Source organism: Bufo bufo, chromosome 7 (assembly GCF_905171765.1).
Source record: "Bufo bufo chromosome 7, aBufBuf1.1, whole genome shotgun sequence".
Classification (NCBI taxonomy): domain Eukaryota; kingdom Metazoa; phylum Chordata; class Amphibia; order Anura; family Bufonidae; genus Bufo; species Bufo bufo.
In genome coordinates this window covers 42,195,527-42,210,392 of record NC_053395.1, presented here as the reverse complement: position 1 = coordinate 42,210,392, position 14,866 = coordinate 42,195,527, and the positions used below count along the sequence as shown (strand labels likewise).

Sequence of the window (14,866 nt, the reverse complement as noted above, 5' to 3'; positions counted from 1 at the left end):
GCTTCAGGTCGAGGACGGAAAGTATTTTTTTTTTCTATGAGGACTGGAATCCGCTAAACACTGGTCGTGCTCATGATTGGGTCCTCGGTCAAACCTCTGCATTCGGCAATAGAAATTTCTCTGCCGTGTCCTCACTGTAGCAAAAAATGGGCATCCATCATGCCGAAATAAAGCTCACAGGGCAGGAGTAGTGCTCCTTGTGGTTTATATTCTCACTGGTGCTTAGGATCAGTCACATTGAACCAATGATCGACTGTATATTCGGTCAACCTGCCCTCCAACCATCTCAGGGTACCCCCCCCCCCCCCCCTCGAAGTCTGATCGGAGGGTCTGAGTTTTTATTTCCACACGAGAAATGCTCTGTACTCTGCTTTGAATGGAGCGTCAGGATGCATGCTCGATCGCCGCTCCATTCAAACCCCTTTCCCTGTGGATCTGAATTGAAACCTCTGTGACCTTTTACAGAGGTCATTGTGCAGGGAAGGGGAAGGAGGCAAGTTGCATCCATCGCTTAAAGTGAATGTGTTGTCTGTCGTCGTAATCCAGCCTGTGATGATAATGAGATGGCTGCTGAGGAGTGATCTCCCTGACGATAACATTGTATTAGGAAATGGCTCAAAATGCAATCCCATAATGTCAAAGTTTAAGTCCAAACTTTTGGGAGACCGTAATGTAGGGCTAATATTACTAATCTGCACGTCCCCGTCCCCCCACAATGTATTTGTTCACCACCATTTCGCACATACTAATTCTTTATTTAGTGAACAAATATGCAAATACATATTTTGGGAAATCATTAGTCAGGATTCATAAACGAGCTCGTAATGGTCCAATTAATCAGATGAAAATGCAGGACAAACCAGAGCGAACATTAAACCGTTTCCGGCCCTACGTGTAGCCGGGAGCCAATTAGTAATGCAGCATTGTAATGATCTTTAAATGAGTCGGTATAGGCCTCCAACGAGCTTGTGTGGGTTTTTAGATATAACGAGATCCTTCAAGTTTTGTCAGATTTTCATAATTGTTTTTTAGTTATCTCTTTGACCATAACAGATCATTTTATATCTTTTCTCTTTTTTTTTTTCTCTCCCAAGGTCAGAAGATGCCAACAAAGCCTTCTCTGCTGCGGTGCAAATGCATGACGTTCTTGTCAAGGCCTGGGCCATGTGGGGCGACTACTTGGAAACCATCTTTGTCAAGGAGCGTCAGCTGCATTTGGGCGTGTCAGCCATTACCTGCTATCTCCATGCCTGCCGTCACCAGAATGAAAGCAAGTCCAGGAAATATTTGGCAAAAGTACGTTTTTGGCCCTAGTTTTTGACCTGCATTAACCCGAATAAGCTACTTTATTCACTAATGGCACCATGTATTCATCGGATTGGGTTCTCCATGTACTCTGTCCATCCTAGACCCACCGGGCCTACTAGATTGTTGATGGACCCTGTCGGAACTAGTTGGAGCAGATTCTAAATGTGTGTTGACCACCTTTTAAAGGGGTATTCCCATCTTCCAGAGGAATAATGCCATCAATATTTGATAGATTGGGTTCACCCGACTGGTTGAGGTGTCCTCTGGCCACCGAACCCAGGAGAGGAACAAAAAAGAAATGGTGGTCACGTAGGTGTGCAAGTCTCTCTATTCAGTTCTATGGGAGTTAGCCGAGCAAGCTTGCTTCCACGAATGTCACAGAAGTTATTGGGGGGGGGGGGGGGGGGGGGGGGGCGCGCACACCTCTCTATTCACTGTGCCTAGGTGTAACATCCAGAAGCCGCCTCACCAAGGCGGGGCAGGTGTCAGAGGACCCTCCATTCTGGAGTTAGAGGTGAAACCCACCCCCATTTATGGCATATCCTAGAACTACGCACTAAATGTTTAAGATACGGTAATTAACAAAAATATGCAGTGCCTACCGATTGCCAGGGGTTTCATCATCCATACCCAAGGTCATTCAACCGAGCAAGCCTAATCGGCCAACCTCTTATTTACCTTGACAGCGAAATAGATGGCATCCATTGAAATGAATAAGAAACCACAAGAGTGGAAGCCACTATTTCCATCCACTCTAGCTAAAGGAGAGGACTCGTGATTTGTGGTACTTTCCTTCCATGATGTTCATATGCCTGGGGAAATCTTCAGGGAAACGCCTTCTAGATCAGATATCGGCAACCTTTACCATTCGAGCTGCTGTGAAACTACAACTCCCAGCGTGCACACACATTTGGCTGCTCTTGTAAATTCTATAGAAATGAAAAGAGGATTCTGGGAGTTGTAGTTTGATAACAGCTGCTCTAGATTGTGAACAGATCCTGCCAATAGTGACAGGTCCCACCTGCATGCATTTTGTGTATGTGACCTTCTTTTCTATGTCCTGTGCTGTCTTTTACATGGAGCTGAACATGTACATTTTATTTACCTCCGTGGTCGCAGGTCCTGTGGCTCCTGAGCTTTGATGATGAGAAGAACACTCTGGCGGATGCGGTGGATAAATACTGTATTGGGGTCCCCCCTATCCAGTGGTTGGCTTGGATCCCTCAGCTTCTTACCTGTTTAGTAGGCTCCGAAGGCAAACTCCTTCTGAATCTCATTAGCCAAGTAAGTTCTCCTTGCTGGTATTTTTTGGTGTATTCTACAATTATCCAAATATTCAAAACCCTGCTTTTGGCTGCCTTGTTGTTTTAGCAATCACACAGCTCCTCATATGGGAGAAATTACCCTGGCAGTGTAAGTGCGGGTTTTCAGGGAGTAAAATATTGGTCACCTATCCTCAGGATAAATCATCGATATCTGATCAGGGGAAGGTTCTGACTCTCGGTACCCCACCGATCAGCTGTTTGGAGAAGCCGTAGTGCTCCTTTGAGCATTGCGCCTTCGTCCTAGGCCAGTGATGTCATCGGTCCCATGGGGTTGTCCAGGTTCAGAGCTGAACCCGGACATACCCATATTTTCACCCAGGCAGCCCCCCTTGATGTTAGTATCGGAGCATCTCATGCTCAATGCGCTCCCTTGCCCTGTGCTAGATCGCGCAGGGCAATGGCTTTTCTGTTTACAAGAACACAGTGTGTTTGGTGACGTCACTGGCTCAGATGGGCATGCTTTAGCGCTGTCCTAGCCGTTTTACTGGCTAGGGCAGCGCTAAAGCCCGCCCATCAGTGCCGGTGACATCACCGGGCTTCTTGGCATCCCCATGGAGAGCCCGGTTCGTCAACGAAAATCCTGAAAATGCCTTTGCCCTGCACGATTTAGCGCAGGGCAAAGGAGAGCATCGGAGCATGAACTGCTCCGATGCTCAAGTCAGGGGGGGCTGCCTGGGTGAAAATGGAGGTATGTCCGGGTTCAGCTCTGAACCCGGACAACCCCTTTAAGTGATTGCGCATGGGCTGCAATACCAAGCGCAGCCACTATACAGCGCTGTGTTGGTTTCTTGTGAGGAGTAAGGATGAGCGAACTTGTGTTTCAAGTTTGGCGTACAAGGTTCGGGTTATCTAATAATTCTGTTATGGATTCCGCTAACCACGGACCATAAGTTATGGTCTGTGGTAGCGGAATTCATAACGGAATTCTTAGATAAACCGAACCTTGTACGCCGAACTTGAAACACAAGTTCGCTCATCCTTAGTGAGGAGGTCTCAGTGCTGTGGCCCTTTCAAACAACTGATCGGCAGGGGGGGGGGAGCCATTTGTTGGATCCCCACTAATCTGATACTGATGACCTATCCTGAGAATAAGGTTAAAGGGATTCTGTCACCAGGTTTCACCCCCTCCAGATAAAAATATGGTTATGTTCAGGGAGCTTTCACGATTCCTAATGTGGTCTTATAAATGTAATCTGAAGGCTCATTTTGCTAAAAAAAATACGCTATTACTAACCTGTCATTCAACAAAATAAGGTGCCCAAGGGGATGTAAATGGATCCAAGCTGCCGCCCGCACCCGCCGCCGTTCGTGCCCAGCTCCGCCTTTCCCGACCTCAGCGCCGCCTCATAATCCTGTGTGACGCCTCCGGCTCTCCCTCCCCCCCCCCTCCTTCTGCTCTAACATCTCGCGCGTGCGCACAGGGCTCTGCCTGATGCGCCCGTGCGGACTTCTCCGTTCGGTTTCAAAGAGCGAAGTGCGCATGCGCTGGCACTTCGCTCAACCTCTCGATGACCTGCACACTGGCAGAGCCCTGTGCGCACGCGTGAGATGTTAGAGCAGAAGAAGGGGGGAGGGAGGGAGAGCCGGAGGCGTCACACAGGATTATGAGGCGGCGCTGAGGTCGGGAAAGGCGGAGCTGGGCACAAACGGCGGCGGGTGCGGGCGGCAGCTTGGATCCATTTACATCCCCTTGGGCACCTTATTTTATTTGAATGACAGGTTAGTAATAGGTTTGTTTTTTTTTAGCAAAATGAGCCTTTAGATTACATTTATAAGACCACATTAGGAATCGTGAAAGCTCCCTGAACATAACCATATTTTTATCTGGAGGGGGTAAAACCTGGTGACAGAATCCCTTTAAGTATACTGCTGGAAAAGCCATTTAAGGATACTTTCACACTCGCGTTTGGTGCGGATCCGTCATGGATCTACACAGACGGATCCGTTCAGATAATACAACCGTCTGCATCCGTTCAGAACTGATCCGTTTGTAATATCTTTAACATAGTCAAGACTTCCCCATTGACTTACATTGTGTGCCAGGAAGGATCAGTTTGGCTCAGTTTCGTCAGACGGACACCAAAACGGAATGGAGGCAGAACGGAGGCAAAATTATGCATTCTGAGCGGATCCTTCTCCATTCAGAATGCATTAGGGCAAAACTGATCCGTTTTGGAGCGCTTGTGAGAGCCCTGAACGCATCTCGCATACGGAAAGCCAAAACGCTAGTGTGAAAGTAGCTTAAAGTGGTTGTCCAGGATTAGAAAAACATGCCTGCTTTCTTCAAAAAAATGCACCACCCCTGTCCATGAGTTGTGCGTGGAATTGCATTTTCAATGGGGCAGAGCTGCAGTATCGCAAACAACCCATGGACAGAAATTTTGCAGTTTTTCTTTTGAAGAAAGCAGCCATGTTTTTCTATTCTGAGACAATCCCTTTAAAGTCAGGGGGTCCACTGAGGTTTGCAAGTATACATTTGAAAACCCTTCTAACATTGTTGTCATGGCTCGGTTATGAAGGAAATCCTTGACGCTAGTGTGAGCAGAGTCTTCGAGAAAGATGGCTGTATGTGACGGTATCAGAGTACAAGAAGCACTTAGGAACAATGGCAGTTCACCTAAGATGAAGATCTTCCATTGTCCCCTGATGTCACTTGTATTGGGCCATTTGGATGTGAAAACTTAACTGCAAGCTCCCACACCTCTGGTAGCTAGAGAGAGCCTTCGTCTGGAGGGCACACACCGACAGATTTTAATGCGTGCCATGTAAAGTTTAATTTTGTTGGAAAAAGTGAGAACTCACGACCGCTGCAAAGACTATTGTGGTACAATTTGTAAAATACCTTTTAAATGGTTGCTACATTTTGACACCACTTTGGATAAATCAATAGTACTGGTGACTATAAGAAAGTTTGTAATATAGAAAAGTGCTGCTTTCTCTACTTAATAGTTTCCTCTTTCGCCTTCCTCCTAAACTGAACTCCTCCTGTCTCTGTAGTCTCCTGGGGCAGCATGTAATCTGATCCTTTAGTCATCTTACAGTCCGTCTCAGTTGCTTATGGCAGAGATATATTATAAAGTTTCTTATGTTCCCCTAAACTATTGATTTATGCAAATTTGGGCTAAAGATTAATGAACATTTTAGAGCAAGTTGTTCATGAATTCTTTAAAATGCCTCCAACAGAGGTCTAAGCCCCCGTACTATATATATGCAGAGTGGTCTACTCTCTGCACTGTTGTTTTATGTGCGTGACGGTGTATTTTGTGTTTAACTCGTGATTAATTTTACATATCACCAATGATTTCTCTATTAAACCCCCTGGCTTTGTATGACTCTTGTATGTAATGTAGACATTTTGGGTATTGGGGGGGGGGGGGGGGGTGTTATTTTTTATATAGTGGAGCTAAAGTGGTGCTTTCCTGTGTAATTTGCAAATCTAGTTAAGTTATTGGATGTAAGTGCTTGCTAATTATTTTATAAAGGCAAAATGGAAATGAGCAGAAATTACCTCGTGTTTCACAGTAATTGTTATGTGCATTGTGCGGATTACGGGAGACGGCGAAATCGTTTCTCAGATTCCATTAAGCCAATTCAGCTAATGTATATGTGTGTGTATGTCTGATTATAGGTAAGGCAACACTCTACATGTATAGGCTATATATAGATAGATACAATTAATGTACGTGTTGTGTATTTTCCACGTTCCATCCATTTTCTCCATTCTTATCCAAACCTGCCAGTGCATTGTGGATGTGGGTCTTATCTATAGGGATGTTTGTATGCGTATCCTGCAAAGGAGCCGCCCCGGTAACGTGACCATCTGATCTCCTGCCATGGTTTTCATAATTTTCGAGGGAGGTTCGATCATACTCGTCTAAGATACGTTTTTTTGCATAACCTCCAGACTGATTACGGAGCAGAACTTTTACAGTGCGGCTAGCCACATGTGGCCAAGCCACGTCCATTCTCCTGAGCAAACTTGGCCGCATGTGGCCAACTGCACTGTGGGATTGCACCCTAAACTCTTGCTTTTGGAATTTTTGGCTTTTATGTAGAAAATGCGATATAAGTGAATCACTGAAAAATCTTTAAACTTTAGGGCAAGTGCTCAGCAGTTCCCTCTTTGAACAGGCGGTCTTAGCGCTGATTGACAGTTTTCTGTGCATATACAATCATAGAGGGAAGGCTGTCAGCCACTGATAGGACCGCCTCCTCATAGAGGGCAGGCTGTCAGTCACTGATAGGACCGCCTCCTCATAGAGGGAAGGCTGTCAGTCACTGATAGGACCGCCTCCTCATAGAGGGAAGGCTGTCAGTCACTGATAGGATCTCCTCCTCATAGAGGGAAGACTGTCAGTCACTGATAGGATCGCCTCCTCATAGAGAAAAGGCTGTCAGTCACTGATAGGACCTCCTCCTCATAGAGGGAAGGCTGTCAGTTACTGATAGGACCGCCTCTTCATAGAGAGAAGGCTGTCAGTCACTGATAGGACCGCCGCCTCATAGAGAGAAGGCTGTCAGTCACTGATGGGACCTCCTCCTCATAGAGGGAAGGCTGCCAGTCACTGATGGGACCTCCTCCTCATAGAGGGAAGGCTGCCAGTCACTGATAGGACCGCCTCCTCATAGAGGGAAGGCTGTCAGTCACTGATAGGACCACCTCCTCATAGAGGGAAGGATGTCAGTCACTGATAGGACCGCCTCCTCTGTTAGTCACTGATAGGACCACCGCCTCATAGAGGGAAGGCTGTCAGTCACTGATAGGACCTCCTCCACATAGAGGGAAGGCTGTCAGTCACTGATAGGACTGCCTCTTCATAGAGAGAAGGCTGTCAGTCACTGATAGGACCTCCTCCTCATAGAGGGAAGGCTGTCAATCACTGATAGGACCGCCTCCTCATAGAGGGAAGGCTGTCAATCACTGATAGGACCTCCTCCTTATAGAGGGCAGGCTGTCAGTCACTGATAGGACCTCCTCCTCATAGAAGGCAGCCTGTCAGTCACTGATAGGACCGTCTCCTCATAGAGGGAAGGCTGTCAGTCACTGATAGGACTGCCTCTTCATAGAGAGAAGGCTGTCAGTCACTGATAGGACTGCCTCTTCATAGAGAGAAGGCTGTCAGTCACTGATAGGACCTCCTCCTCATAGAGGGAAGGCTGTCAATCACTGATAGGACCGCCTCCTCATAGAGGGAAGGCTGTCAATCACTGATAGGACCTCCTCCTTATAGAAGGCAGCCTGTCAGTCACTGATGGGACCGCCTCCTCATAGAGGGAAGGCTGTCAGTCACTGATAGGACCTCCTCCTCATAGAGGGAAGGCTGTCAGTCACTGATAGGACTGCCTCCTTGACTTTAAAGCCCAGAAAGAGCAGGAGTTTAAAAGAATAAATTACAAGTTTAACTGAATCTTTTCCCATAAAACTATATATCAATCTGCCTAATTCCTCACGCTCTATAAGATGCTGCCTGCAGAATTATTCGCATTTTCATAGTGACAGCTTCCCTTTAAGACAGCAAAGAAACAACTTTTCCATTATCCGTCCACAGTCTTCCATTTTCTCGGAGGCTGCTCGTTCCTTCCCCACAGTGAATCCAGAAAAAGTTGCAGCGAGCGAGAATCCTGCCTGTTTCATGATCTGACCGGTTTCCATGGCAACTCGGTCCTTGTTATAAATTACATTGCCGCGTCCTGCCTCACAAGTGACACAATTTGTGCATATTTTATGAAGCCTTGTTAGGAGAACAGCCCTTATGACAAAACGCTCCACCACAAGATCGCTCCTGCTCATCAGTATGCCGACGAGGCGCCTTAACCCTCCAGCTGCCGCAGGGCCGGCTCTATTTGCAGGGCTGCTAATGAGACTCTTTCAAGTGCACGGTGCCCGAATGTAATGGAGCACATAATGCGCGACGGCTGAAACCCTCCATCTCCTAATTCTTCCTTAAGCAGGCGTGCGATTTTGCACTCACGGAGGATATTTTTTACCTTTGGAGCCTCAATTATGTAGAGTAAGATTACTCTCTAATGGGCACTGCCAGTGCGCGCCATTGGGTACGTTGGGAATTGTGGCCTCATTTCGGAGACTTGCTGGCTGGTGTCATTACGCCTGCTGTTTTTTTCCCCTCTATCTAGTACCATACCTAGCTGGTATCGTGCTGCACTGATCACATTCTGCTGCCTCGTTGTTTTAATCAAGAGGACGCTCTTTAATTGACCCCTAGCACCAGGCGGAAGTGCTGAGGGGGCACATTTTGAAGGCGTCGCCTGTTGCTTTTTTCGTCATGGCATTGCCAAAGACACAGCTTCGCATTGATATTGATCGGCAAGTTGGTGCATTGTACAGAGGGAACCTATCATTTCCTGTCTTATTGCACTGTATAAATCAATCGAATCGATTAGCCATGTTTTTTTTTGTACTGTAACAGTGTTGATGGCTGGGCATATATGAGCGTTCATTTCACGAACTGTCCCAATAGATGATATACGTATATATGTGATGGACCTCTAGTCATCAACTGTAATCCGGCAGCAAGTGTTTGCCTGCAGTGCCTCCGCAGGGGAAATTAAGTATGACATGGTGCTCGTCAAAAAGATTTTACAGATTGATGACCTACCCCCAGCTCCAACTGCTAGCAACCCTCACCGATCAGCTTTTTGAAGGGGCTGTGGCTCCTATACTAAGCACCGTGCTTTACTTTGTACAGTGGCTGTGCTTGGTATTCGCTTGAATGGTACTGAGCTTGCGCCTGACTGGTGTGACTGATGGATGTGACGTCACAGGTCTCTTCAGAACAGCTGATCAACCAGGGGGACCCGGGAGTAAGGTCCCTGTCAATCAGAGATTGATAACCTATTCTAAGCGCAAGTCATCGATGTAACTGTAATGCCACTCCTGGAAAAGTTCTTTGAATGCTATGGACACCTTCAGGCAATACATATTTTTTGTGATTTGTGCATTTTACTCATTTTGGGCTAAATTTCAGCCGTTTTTGGGGTTAAAAATCAGTCTATTTGCAGACTGTCCCTTCTGAGTTCCGTCAACTGACTGCTCATGTAAAGCCTCATCTCTGATCTCCTGGCCTCCTAAAAAAAAAAAACATTATAGCTAAATTGATATCAAACTGTTTATGAGGTCAGGAGATCAGAGATAAGTCTGCACATGAGCTCCGGAGGGGCAGTCTGCAAATAGACTGATTTGTAAGCCAACGTATCACAAAAACTGCTGAAAATTTGTAAGAAAGACAAATTGTGAAAACGATTTTAGCCCCCCCCCCCGAAGATGTCCATAGCCGTTAAAATCGCTGGGCTTTTTTTTTGTACTGCATGGACATGCTGGGCCCTCCAGAAAGATAGATGCGCTCTGTAGCCACTTTCGTGTAAGCTCCTTTGTTGCACAACTAAAAAAGAATTAACATTTGCAAATACCATCAGTTCCTAAAAATGTAGCCAAAAATCCATCCAGGATTGTCTTGTCAGAGTTACATCCTCCATTAGTTCCCATCCTAACAGGTGGAGCATGCGCAGACCTGAGCTGCTGTTTCAGCATTAAGAAATGGCGCATGCGCGGTCTTGCTATCATCGCGGCACAGGGTATGGGTGTGTACTTCAGCCGTGCTTGCGCTGTGTGTCCTGTCCACCAGGCAAATGTCAGTTCTAGTGCCAAAGTGAGCAGCCCAAGTGCTGGAACGCCCCCCCCACCCCCCTTCCTATCTTTTTTTTTTTTTTTTTCTCATTCTATGGCAGGAGTGCCAATTTTGACGGGAGGACACCAATGCAGGTATGAGACTGCGCAGTTTGTGCACATTTGCAATGTCTGCGTGAATGTAGACGTTATAAACATCGTGCCCTATTCCCTATGGAGATGTATGGAGCCCGTCCATGGACCTAATTCCGATGGTTTGATATTCTAGCCTATTTCTAGTCCTTTTACACGCTTGTTTCCTTTTCGCCCTCCATAGAAATGAGCGTAACGTCTGAACTCTTTGCCTTTCTCAGGTTGGCAGAGTATATCCTCAAGCCGTGTATTTTCCCATCCGGACGCTGTATTTAACCCTGAAGATCGAGCAGAGGGAGCGTTACAAAAGCGGTGAGTCTCGGGGGGGCCCCCGGAGGAGCTAATCTCCGGGTTTTACACATAGATTACATTGGGAGAGGAAGTCATTTCATGCTTCCTATTTGTGTGCTGACACAGCGTAAAGATCTCAGAAGAGTGGAAAATATATTTTGTTTCTTGCTAAACGCTTTTCTCTGGAATCCTATGAACAGGTTTTTATTGAGGGCGGCTGCGCTTTCTACTCCGCATCACAAATTGATTCCATATCCCATTAGTCGTCTGAGGACTGTTCTTGTAGCGCAGAGTGATCCCGCCATTCATGCATTTAGATTAGGGTCTGGCCGTCTAGAACAGGTTCAGGGGTAAATGGCCCCAAATCCTCTGCCATACAATGTCCCTCTTCTATACGCCTTTGTGTCCGACGCGACCTAGTGTATGTAATTCAGCGCGAGTGCAGTAGCTCCAAAAAGACTGGCTGTACCCACTGTATTCCAGGTAACTGATGACGTTGCATACATCGGGGCAGTGATATTCCTTTAAGGCCTCCTGCACACAACTGTATGTATTTTGTGGGCCGCAAAATACGGATACCGTCTGTGTTGCATGAGCATTTTTCACTGACCCGTTGACGTCAATGAGTCCATGGTTCGCATTTTGTGGTTCTATCTCTTTGCGGACCGGACATACCGATGTGTAAAACACACAGACGATCCGTGTGCTTGCCGCATCCGTAGGTCTGCAAAGTGCAGACCACAGACCCACTGAAGTCAATGGGTCCGCAAAAAAAATGTGGACAGCACATGGACTACTTACGTATTTTGCGGACCGGTCTTGAGCATTGGGTCTTATTAATGAAAAGAGCATTCATGAATAAACGCAAAAAGTCCTGGAAAACTCCTTTTAAGGGTATGTTCTCATGATGCACTTTTGCCGCCAGAATCATGGCTCAGATTCCGACCAGTTTAAAGCCGCGACCACACCGAGAAAGCACAAGTCTTTTTTTAGGGTTGTGCTATCAAATAGAGTTTAAGAGGACCTGTCGCCGCTCCTGACATGCCTGTTTTAATAGGTAATAACAATTCTGGAACATCTATTCTTATGGCTCTATGTTGTGCCATTCCTTTATTATTCCTGCTAGAAGTTATGCGTGGATTGCTAGCAGTCTGCAGTAAGGGTACAGAGGGGCGGTAACCAGTTGGGGGTGTGTACCTGCAGAGACTCACTCTATCCAATCAGTGCTGCCATTTTCAGACTGTACAGGTACACCCCCCCCCAAATGGTTACCTCCCCTCTGTACCCTTACTGCAGACTGCTAGCAATTCATTCATAACTTATAGTAGAAATAATAAAGGAACGGCACAACATAGAGACATAAGAATAGATGCTCCAGAATTGTTATTATATGAGGAAGAGCATGAAGCTATTAAAACAGGCATGTCAGGAGGGGTGAAAGGTCTTCTTTAAGCCACGAATTGGTCCATGGCATTCAAAGTGGAAACCAGCTGTGGATTTTGCCTCTGCATCGTCTGCCGCGTGAACATACCCTAACAGATCATTCTGACTGCAACCATCACTAGATGGAGCTTGAAAGCTATGATAAAACCGTACGAAGCTCCCTCTAGTGGTGGCTGCAGATATTTTATCTTTCAACGGCTTGAGTTCTCCTCATTTGTGAAGTTCTCAGATTCTGATCAGCTTATTGTTCTGGATGATCTCCAAGTTCACGATATCTGCCTTGGTATGCATCATTTTCTCCCATATTGCTGCATAATTAGGCAGAGTGGGCCATTCAGGACACTGGGAAAGCTAGGTGGCACCCCCCCCGACGCTGCTTTAATGGCGTCTGTATTCCTTTCGCGTCCTGCTTACCCACATACAGATAGAAGGCTAGCTGCACAGAGCTTTTAGTATGAAACCTTTGTAATATATCCCAGCGGACAGCACGGTGACTTACAGCGTCCCGTTATTGTTTCATTGGTTATTCTTCAAGCATTATGGGTGGATGTAAAATGTTCTTGTTGCAGTAATGTCTCCGATAAAATCGCTTTAGTTTGTAGAAAAATGAATACGAACGGAAGATGCGCGGAATAGAGCGGCAGCTAAAATGGATTTTTTCTTTAAAGGGACTGATCCTTCTGCATAGCCTTCAGATATACAAGGCTTTCTAAAGCTCCAGAGCTTAAAGGGGTTAAATATTGATGATCTACTTTCAGGATAGGTCATCAGTATCCGATCGGAGGGGGCCCAACTTCCTACACTGTCGCCGATCAGCTGTTGTAAGGGGCCATGGCACTCGGGAGAGCACTGAGGCCTCAGGTGAATGGGATTGAGCTGCAATACCAAGTTCAGCACCTACAGAATGTAGGCGCTGTGCTTGGTATATTAAGAAGAGGGCACAGGGATTGCCCTTTCAAACCGGTGATCGGCTGCAAAATCTACCACTAAATCTACAAAGGAAGTGTCTGCCTGTATGATGGGGTGGGAACTGGGAATCTACTGAAACAATCTCTACCTGTAATTTGTGCCTATGCTGTAAAGTGATTGCATCTATATTGCTCTCTCGCAGACTCTGGGCAGCACCAGCCAAGCTCTGTGGGTACCCAGTCCCATTCTGCCTCTGACCCGGGGCCAATCCGTGCCACAGCACCCATGTGGAGGTGCAGCCGAATCATGCACATGCAGAGAGAGCTGCACCCCACCCTGCTGTCATCCCTGGAAGGCATCGTAGACCAGATGGTTTGGTTCAGAGAGAACTGGCATGAGGAGGTAAGTGCGGAGTCCTGTACAATGATACAATCAATGGGTGGCTACTGGTCATATACCTTAAAGGGGTTGTCCGGGTTCAGAGCTGAACCCGGACATACCTCCATTTCCCCCCCGGCAGCCCCCCTGACATAAGCATTTGAGCAGTTCATGCTCCGATGCTCTCCTTTGCCCTGCTCTAAATCGCACAGGGCAAATGCATTTTTAGGAGATCCGGTGACGTACCGGGGCTCTCCATGGGGCTGCCAGGAACCCTGGTGACGTCACCGGCACTGATGGGCGGGATGTAGCGCTGCCCTAGCCAGTAAAACGGCTAGGGCAGCGCTAAAGCCCGCCCATCAGAGCTGGTGACGTCACCGAACACACTGCCGGGCGGAAGTTTTAGGAGAGCTTAGTGACGTTCTTCTTGATTTTCTTCTTTCAGGTCCTCAGGCAGTTGCAGCAAGGACTGGCGAAATGCTACTCCGTGGCCTTTGAGAAGAGCGGAGCCGTTTCTGATGCTAAAATCACCCCTCATACTCTGAACTTTGTCAAGAAGCTGGTCAGCACCTTTGGTGTGGGGCTGGAGAATGTCTCCAACGTCTCAACCATGTTCTCCAGCGCAGCCTCCGAGTCACTGGCAAGAAGAGCCCAGGCCACGGCACAAGACCCGGTCTTCCAGAAGCTGAAGAGCCAGTTCACAACAGGTAACGAGGGCTTGTTTCATCCTATTCTGCTTCCCTTCACTACTTATAGGTTCCGCTCTGCGTCCGGAATTGAGGATGCAATATTATAGCCTACCCTATAGCAATAGGTTAGGGACAAACCCTCCTTTTTGTTTTCCGTTTTAGAGGTCAGCAACTAGTATTTAAACCATTTGCTCCAGAGAAACGGACTTGACCATATAAAGCTGGGTACGTGAATGGCGTGGCTTTGACAATGTGGTTGACGTGTATAACAAACCACGAGTGTCACCGGTGTAGTTGGGCTATGCTTTACCACTGACGCCCCCATCAAACAGCAAATTTTGGCGGGGGAAGCCGAGGCCAACCAGACACCGTTGTGTTGTCTTGGCGGCCATTTATATGTAATACATGGATAGCTTGAGACTGCCAGAGCGACAATCTCTGCTCTGTCTGATAGTCGGGGTCACGCGTACTAGGACAGAGGGAACGGGGGATGTTGTAAGGAGGTGACACAGACTAGATGATGCACTATCAATATCTGCAGTGTTTATTCCTCCCTGACAACTGTTGGAATAAGTCAAAAATGGGGTCAGTGCAGTTGTCATTCCCTAAGGCTACTTTCACACTGCGTCTTTTGGAGGTACAAAAGACATAGTAGGATTTTTCAACCTATACCTCGGATGGATGCCACCTGGTTGGCGTTTATTGGCATATGTTACCCATAGGCTCCTATTGTAAGGAAAACCTAT

The 14,866-nt window shown here is 47.0% G+C and overlaps 1 protein-coding gene across 1 annotated transcript in view; it reads left to right on the top strand.

Annotated features, from left to right (window-relative positions):
* LOC121008926 (transformation/transcription domain associated protein) overlaps nucleotides 1-14,866 on the top strand; it is a 142,731-nt gene that overhangs the window by 112,199 nt on the left and 15,666 nt on the right. The window contains 5 exon segments of the mRNA XM_040441697.1: nucleotides 1,095-1,296; nucleotides 2,428-2,592; nucleotides 10,632-10,722; nucleotides 13,256-13,455; nucleotides 13,877-14,138. Coding sequence (XP_040297631.1) covers nucleotides 1,095-1,296; nucleotides 2,428-2,592; nucleotides 10,632-10,722; nucleotides 13,256-13,455; nucleotides 13,877-14,138 — 920 coding nt within the window.